Here is a 7877-nt window from a genome sequence, read left to right as displayed (position 1 = left end):
AGTCATTTTTTCATTTTAAAAAGTTCCATTTTCATGTAGTAATAATAATTAACACCCTTTCTCCCTCTCTTACTTTATTCTCTATACTTTATTCACTTTCAACTCTATCATCTCTAATTTTCTCTATCTTGTTTATCTATCAACCTAACACACTAAACAACCCTTTCTTTAACTCTATGCTGAAAAGTTCCACCTCAATTATATAAAAGAACGGAGAGAGTACAAGCAAACAAGTATTGGACGGTGAAATTCAACTTCATGCCAAAAAAAGGAGTTATCGTAATGTAACAACTCATTATTCAAAGACAATTCCATTCCTCTACATATGCTATGATTCTCCAGAGCTTTCAATCAGCCCCAGAATAGTACTTTCAAACAAGCAACACTTTTCCTGTGCTAGTATACACTATACATTACAAGGCGTGATTTTCCAGATCAAAACTCATCTGTCTTCATCAGACTATATTTTGTCACTTTTAAATACGAAATGACTCGAGGTTGCACGCACGATATGCTGCAAAATGCGGTCACAAGAATCCATGGGAGTAATACAAGGACCGAGAGTGCGCCAATGAGGGCAACGGGGCAGCTGAAGAGTTTGAATGCGGCACGCTTGAGCCTTCTGTTGTACAATTCCGTTTACCTATATTTCCATCGATTCCCTTGGAAGGTGGAACCACGGTGGCAACCATTGGAGATCCATTGAAGGAATGATGATTCACCCTCATCTGGCTGGGGAAAGGGTTCACATGCCTCGACTCAGTAGGAAACAACGTTGGCTCCATGTTTAACGGCCAATGTGCTGCTTCGACCCCTTCGCTTTCAGGTGAGTCATCGTCATCTATGATGATTATTTCCTTGCGTCTGCCAACACAAGAATCTGCCTTCTGTGTACTGACTTTCTCAATATCACATGTTTCTGGTCTGACCAAACTGAACCCACGGCCATATTCATGGGTGTTTATGGTCGGATGCATGGCTGTTGACGGATGACAAGACGACCTATAGTTAGTAGGAATCTTGAAAGGATCAGATGATTTGAAATCAAAGTGGTTTGCAGGAACGTCGCCTTGTATGTTGTCAAACATGGGAGAAGGGCCTGGTAAAAACATGTGGTGAAAGGAGTTGGGCTGATTCTGTCTAATTCTGGCATTTTCAACGCATAACCTCACACCGGGAGGCTCTATCGTCATACTCGAATGGCTAGGCAGATTATCATCTTTATTCACCACCGTTAAGTTTTTCCCCATTAGTCTCAGGACAGGATTTGATGTAGAGGGACTCGGAAACTCACAATCTCGGAACATTGTCTCGGGATGATGAGTGTAACCTATGGGTGAATTTGCCACATCTTTCCCCATTACAGGTAGAGGCGGCTCCTTCTCAGAGAGTGTTTCAGCTCTTACATCGATGCAGTGGATTTCATTCTTGGCATCATATTTAATCTCCTTTTCCTGGGCAAGAACTGAGAGAGGAGTCATAGTCCGCCGCCTTACAGTTTGCAACTCTTGATGATCCATAGAACCACCATGCAGCGAGGCGTCCTTCCTAGAGCAACAGCATGGCTGGATATTCTGGACTACACTGTTCACTTCAGGTAACATCAAGTTGGCCTTCGTCTTGACAAAGTTAAGCTCTTTTTCTCCATTGTCAATCTGCTCGAGTGGAGAACCTTCTACTACAGGATTGTTCCTCTCTTCTGTGACCTGGGATTGTGCAGATAAGTTAGTGGTGGATAACGAACTAGATCTTCCAGTAATGGAATTTGACACTGTTGACATTGCAGAAATGGGAGAATCCGATGAATCCATATCAACAACTTTGTGCCCATCATCAGAAGATTGTATCCTGCAAGTGGTCAGCGACGAATGTCCCAATAGTTCTTCTGAGCCCATACGCCCAGGACTTGGCAAAAAGGAGCCCGGTGGTCCCGGTATGGGAATTGGATCTACATCAACAAAGTAGTTTCCTTGTGCTTCATCACCATCCATTTCCGTTAGCTCGCGACTATCAGGAGTAACCAAGTTCTTGCCAACATTGTCTGCACAAAACATCTCTTGGTCTGCAAGGAATACTAGCTCACTTGGGCAATGCCCATCATATGCTTTCCTATAATATTGTGCAACGGATTCAACATTTGAACCAGATAGTCCAGGGAAAGGCGAATCCAAAGATTTGCTAAAGGAAACAAAAGCTTCTCTTTCAGTTTCAGCTGGCTCACAAACAGTATCATCTATCATTTCAGCCTCTTCTTCTAAAACACTGGATGTATCAAATGGAACACTGACACTGATAAAAGAATCAATTTTTTTCCCAACATCATGACTATCAAACTCGTGTGATGTCTTAGAGCCCTTGGACGTCATGTCTCTTTCACCTGTGTTCAAAAATCTCCCTATTCTCTTCCGAAGTTTTAAAACCCTAGTTCTATTCATTGATGGATCGCCACAGTTCTTCTCCATTAGAGTTGCAGTCTCACCCACCAGATTATTTTCTGCATGAAATATAGGCTGTGAGACTACTGCCTCATCACCTGTTCGAGAATTGCAATGCAGCCTAGGTTTCTTGAAAAATGAAAGATCTCCCCCCAAATTCTTCTTCAGTTCTGCACCAGATGCATTCCGCCCAGACATCAGCTTTGTCTTCAAGGAAGAAAATTTCTTACCTCCAGATGACATTGCACGGCCCAACGACATTTTTCTTGGATGTGTAGCTGTCTTGCTTTCAGAAGAAAGAGTACGATACTGGGAGCCGCTTGGGCCAAGAAAAGAGCTGTCCTTTTTCACAGTTGGACTGCTGCTTATCCCAGTTCTCTTAATACTGCGAGAAGGGGTGTGATTTTGTCCACGATTTGGAGGATCCACAAGGTGATCATGAACTGATGTGCTGACTCTTCTCGACTGCTTAACATTGAATTTGGAGGACATCAAATGATTTTTCTTTTCAGTTATTTGTTCAGATCTGGCTGAGGGAATTCCAGGTCCCTTTCTTAAACAAAGTAGTTCTGTCCATCCTTCAACAGATCTGCAAAGGTTTTCCTTTCTTTTGAGGACTTGAGGAGGTAACACATGATTTTCATCGGATGAAATTGAGGATATAGGGGCACTATTTTCTCTATCACCAAGCGACGAAACACTTTTTTTATCTGGACACTGATTTTCAAGTTCAAGATTGATCTTGATCTTCTTTTTTAGACCAGTACGCTTGGAGCCTACCCACTGTTTAATCATTCCAAAATCATCGGACTTCATATGTTTAGATGCTATGGGGGACTTTGTAGGATCATCCTCCTTCTGACCTTCAGAGGAATATACCTTCGGATGATCATCACTAACCTATGAACAACATGAGGCAATTTTCAAGCGAGAGATAACAAAAATATCAAACATTTGATACATACAGTTACATGAAAGTCTTAAGTACTTTGACTCCACAAAACTATGATCTACTTACAATTATATAGATGGATAGGTACTGATATTAAGTGACAGATATCCATATTAGATTATAACAAAATTTAGAAATATCTTGTGTAAAGGTGTAGCTATTTGGCCAGCTTTTGGTGGAATATATATGGCAGAAATCAAATAAAGACATGACACAATACCTCAGTCCTGGGATAGCAAGTTTTCGGACCATGTGGAGGGCAGTCGCAAAGTTGATCAGGAATGGGAGAGCAGCTTCCTTGGCCATCAACAGAATTCTTCTGAACGTCAAGTCTCTGGACAGTATGCTTCTTTCTCTTCTTCTTTTTCTTCTTCTTACTCAGAAGCAATTGGTTTCCTTTATCTCTTTTGGCCAACTTGCATCCTCCAGAATCATTAACATTTGTCTTTGAAGGTGGGTTGTTGAGCTTTGATAGAATTCGAAGTTTAGTACCACTTGAGTCAATATACACAGCACCTTCCTGGTTGAGGTGTTCAACTTCAAGTGGCAAATATGTTTTCTTGTTCTCCTCCTCCTCACCGGGCACCTCCAGATCCTGAGGTTGAAGAAGGCCCTTATTTGAAGCCCAGTTTGTTCCATTTCTTTTATCAAGATCCTCCAGTGTACAGCATAGCGCTGTTTCATATATGTCCACCATCATTCTTGTTTTCCTTGGTTTTATTCTATGCTTGATCACTTTAGAATTTGTCTTCCATTTGATCGTGGACTCACCAGAAAGGCATTGATCTATGTGGGCATTCAAAGTGGTGTTAGAAGACGACGAAAATGTCTTGCACACGGGGCACACTTTTGAAGCCATTGTTTCTGAAACCACGGCAGAATCTTCGATTAATCTCGGTTCAGAAATATTGTTTAACTTGACAACCAATCTGCACTTTTTAACTGGGCTTTGAATGGAACTTTCAGCCTTCTTGGACTCTCGAACTGCAAACCCGGGCTTCTCACTCCGCAGATATCTAGCTTCTGGTCCCGAGCAATTATTTCTGATTGGGGGAACATAATTTACATCAGAGCATGATTGGCTAGTTGTGGTTGATGGGAATTCTTTATCCTCTTCACATTCACTGGAGTCGATGTTCTCAATGTTCAGAGCTGGCCTTTTGCGAAAACCATGGTCACACGACGGAGGATATTTCACATCAGAATACCTTAAACTATCAACTGCATGTTGTTGGTCTATAGTTGGGTTTGTCACAGAACCGAGAGAATGGAAAGGAGGCAACACATCCTTGACTCCATGCTTCAAACAAAGCTGCAAATTCTTCTGAGAGAATGGCCAGTTATTCTTGATATCTTTGCCCCTTGTATTGAATACATAATCCCTGCAGCAAATAATGCAAGTCGTCAACACTTAAACCACAGTTTAGCAGCAATTTCCATCAGAGAAGAGATTGTCAAAAACCCCAATCTTGAATACAAAGGCCTATACTTTGCAAACAGAAACACCACTAGAAAAAAATAAGATGAACACAAAATAGTTCATCTTATCAAATTGCTAGCCAAGGATATATGAATATCCCAAGCAGGTTTTTGTTATCCCAAATCACCGCAGCATAAAATGACCAAAAAATATAGTTTTGCCCGAATAGAGGTGTTCAAAATTGACTAACAACAAGGGAACAAAAGGCTTTACATAGACAGAGAAGGCCCTCAAAGCCAATACCTGCCAACACAACAACATAATCAACACAAAATTAGAAAATTCACTAGAAAGACAATCTACATGTTTCTGTGAAGCCCACAAATGGATCAATCACAACCAGATCATTAGATACTGGTTGGATCTGACCAATCAAAAAAACCTCAAGAAATAGCATGACCGTGAGAGAGGAAAAATTTTAAAACAGAGATTAATCAAGTTTTTACCTTATGGAGAAGTTGGGAGGTGGGTTGTTGTAATCAAGGCCTGGCTTGAACAGATCTACCCCTAGCTGGTGCTGATTATCATCAGATGCCCTCTCATCACTGCCACAGAGATCTGAAGGAGGGATTTCAGTGGATAACATCTGCTGCTAATCGTATCCTTCTTGTGCTGTTTACCCAAACAGTCACAAGAACTTCTTCTTCTTCCTCTCTCTAAATACCCCACCACAGCAGAATTAAACAAACCCCACTTCACCAAAAGTGTAAAGATCTCACCTTTTTCCACTCAATCCATCAGCCCTGCAAGGAATACATACACAAAAGTTTGAAGAAATATTTTCAGAGGGGAACAATAGATTCTTGTGATGTCATTTTATGTAGTGGGGATGAGAAATTGGAGAGTCATATATGCCTCAGTTGAAGTTGGAGCTTGATTGAGCAAGAAAAAAGGCCCAGTTTTGGGGGAATAAGTAAAGATAAGACCCTAATCAATCGTCATTTTATGTGGGTAAACCAAGACAAAGTAGACAAATTTGGTCAAGCTTTTGTCGATGGAAGACAAGTTCAAAGATTTTCTATGGCGGATGAAATTAATTTGATAGAGAACAGCAGTAGCAAAACAAGCATTAACAGAAGAAGATGGACCAGATTTACTAGTTTGCTTCCACAAAAGGGAAGACAATATTTCTAAACAGAAACACCCAAAATCAACTTCAACTATAGATCATAAAATCACAGAAATAGTGAAAATAGTTTATCACAAAAATGGAAAAGAGGAGAGGAAAAAAAAACTAAGATGAGGCCGAGAAAGAAAATCAGGAAACCCTGAGCAAGAAAAGAAAATTGAGCAGGAAATTCGACGAAATTTAGTACACACCTTTATTAGTTTTGAAACTCTTTGAGAGGGCAGGAAAAATGGATGTGGAAATGAGGTAATCGGATGCATTTAAACACTGAAAGAGATGGTAATAGAAAAGAGTAGAGAGAGAAAGAGAAGTGTGTTGTTGTGATATTGAAGAGAAAAGAAGAGACGAGAAAAGTGGGAGCAGCTCCACCCACTCACACATCAAAAGGGGCATCAGGTTCTTCTCTTCTCCTTAGCCTCTGTGAATATGCGTGAGAGAAAAGGTGAAATATTGAAGAGAGAGAGAAACGATCAGTCATAGTCTAAACAAAGCTGTCCTCTTTCGTCTATACCTACCCTACACGCAGGGTTTTTCTCCATTTCCTATTAAAATCATCCACGGTGGCTTTAGGCTAGACCAGCAGAGTCTTTACCACTGTCACATCAGATTTAAGGCATTATAGGCCAACCGCAATAAAAATAATTCAAAAAATACTACATTTACAGAATTAAAATTACGATTAAATTATGAAATTAAATTTACGACACATATACGGGAAAATTAATTCATTTCATTAAAAAAAAAAGTACAAAGGTTAAAAAAAAAAATACATGATTCTTTTTAAAAAAAAGGGCTTCCACACACGAGCCGCCACTCTCTACTCCTCGTCGCCGTCGCCGCCGCCACCCGGGGTATCTGAGCCCACGTCGGAACCCCCCACCAGTGCCCTCGAGGCATTCAAATCCACACGCATGTTCTCGAGCATCGGGTAGAGAAACATCTTCTCCGTGGGGTCAGTTGCGGCCCTCCACTCTTGGAAGACCTTGTACATCCGTTCCTCCGTTTTTTGATGCGAGAATAAGGTGTACTCGCGTGGGGGTGCCGAGATGACCTCCTGCATCGGGGGCATACCTCCCCGCCCCCGCCCGCCGCCGGGCCCGCCCGACGCCCGGCATCCTCCACGGCATCCCCCGGTTCCCCCCGCGGCTCCAGCCTAGTCATCCCCATCAAATCGATTCCAAGGGACGTTAAACCTCGGGCCCATCTCGCCCCATCCAGATCCCACGGGTACCGTGGGAGATCGAGATCCACTCGTCGCCGGATTGGACTCGTTGTTGTGATTCATCGCTCGATGATGCTCTTGTACAGAAAGTTAGAGAGAGAAAACTCGTTAAAACAAGTGGTGCAAATGAAAATGAAATTAAAATCGCGTTTATATAGGTTTTCAAAAATAAAAAAAAAAAAACGAAAAAGGGCGCTGGCCGATCGGCACGCCACAATGGCGGCCAGCGCATCGGCCAGCGCCAGCCAATCTGGCCAGCCCACGCCGATTTTCTCGCCGATTTCGGGCTGGCCGCTTGCAATGGTTCGGCTAGCCGACCAGCTAGCGACGCGAATCGGCTAGCCGGTTGGCTAGCCGGCACTGTGGATGCTCTAATAATTTAATTTAAAACCATGCCCATTTCTACTCGTTGCTTTAATGTTAATTTCATCTTCCTTAATTTTCGTGAATTTTCGGATTTAGCCTCACCATCATCTTTTTGTAAATTACACCCTCGGTCTTTTACTCACTCTATCCACGAACATGAGTCTCATTTTACTATTTTAGTTCGTCCACAAATAAGATATCCGGTTCATTTTTACCATAAATAGTAAGAGGTTCTTACATTCCACCAACTTATTTCACTCATATTTCATTTAAAATTAATATATATAAGTGAG

The 7877-nt window shown here is 41.7% G+C and overlaps 1 protein-coding gene across 3 annotated transcripts; it reads right to left on the bottom strand.

Annotated features, from left to right (window-relative positions):
* Positions 1-234: 234 nt before the first annotated feature.
* Positions 235-6495, bottom strand: LOC125188251. Of its 3 annotated transcripts, none has more exons than XM_048085020.1 (4): positions 6374-6495; positions 5314-5610; positions 3608-4769; positions 235-3335 (listed from the first exon to the last, which is right to left on the bottom strand). In XM_048085020.1, exons 2-4 carry the CDS (start codon positions 5451-5453, stop codon positions 528-530), a joined length of 4110 nt encoding a protein of 1369 aa, XP_047940977.1. In that variant the 5' UTR covers positions 5454-5610; positions 6374-6495; the 3' UTR covers positions 235-527. The 3 variants fall into 3 exon arrangements, with proteins under 3 accessions (XP_047940977.1, XP_047940976.1, XP_047940978.1); XM_048085019.1 differs by lacking the exon at positions 6374-6495 and adding an exon at positions 6188-6352; XM_048085021.1 differs by lacking the exon at positions 6374-6495 and adding an exon at positions 5081-5110 and having other exon boundaries at positions 5314-5420.
* Between the last annotated feature and the right edge of the window lie 1382 nt (positions 6496-7877).

The sequence above is a fragment of the Salvia hispanica genome, chromosome 5, assembly GCF_023119035.1.
Source record: "Salvia hispanica cultivar TCC Black 2014 chromosome 5, UniMelb_Shisp_WGS_1.0, whole genome shotgun sequence".
Classification (NCBI taxonomy): Eukaryota; Viridiplantae; Streptophyta; class Magnoliopsida; order Lamiales; family Lamiaceae; genus Salvia; species Salvia hispanica.
Note: the sequence above shows the minus strand (reverse complement) of the source record. Positions and strands in the feature narration are given on the sequence as shown.

Bases quoted from the DNA above. Each gene is read 5' to 3' on its own strand.
- LOC125188251 (XM_048085020.1), bottom strand. From the start codon at position 5,453: ATGTTATCCACTGAAATCCCTCCTTCAGATCTCTGTGGCAGTGATGAG. The intron at 4,770-5,313 runs GTAAAAACTTGA...TATTTGCTGCAG, and splicing joins CCTCCCAACTTCTCCATAAG to GGATTATGTATTCAATACAA. The intron at 3,336-3,607 runs GTATTGTGTCAT...TGTTGTTCATAG, and splicing joins CTTGCTATCCCAGGACTGAG to GTTAGTGATGATCATCCGAA.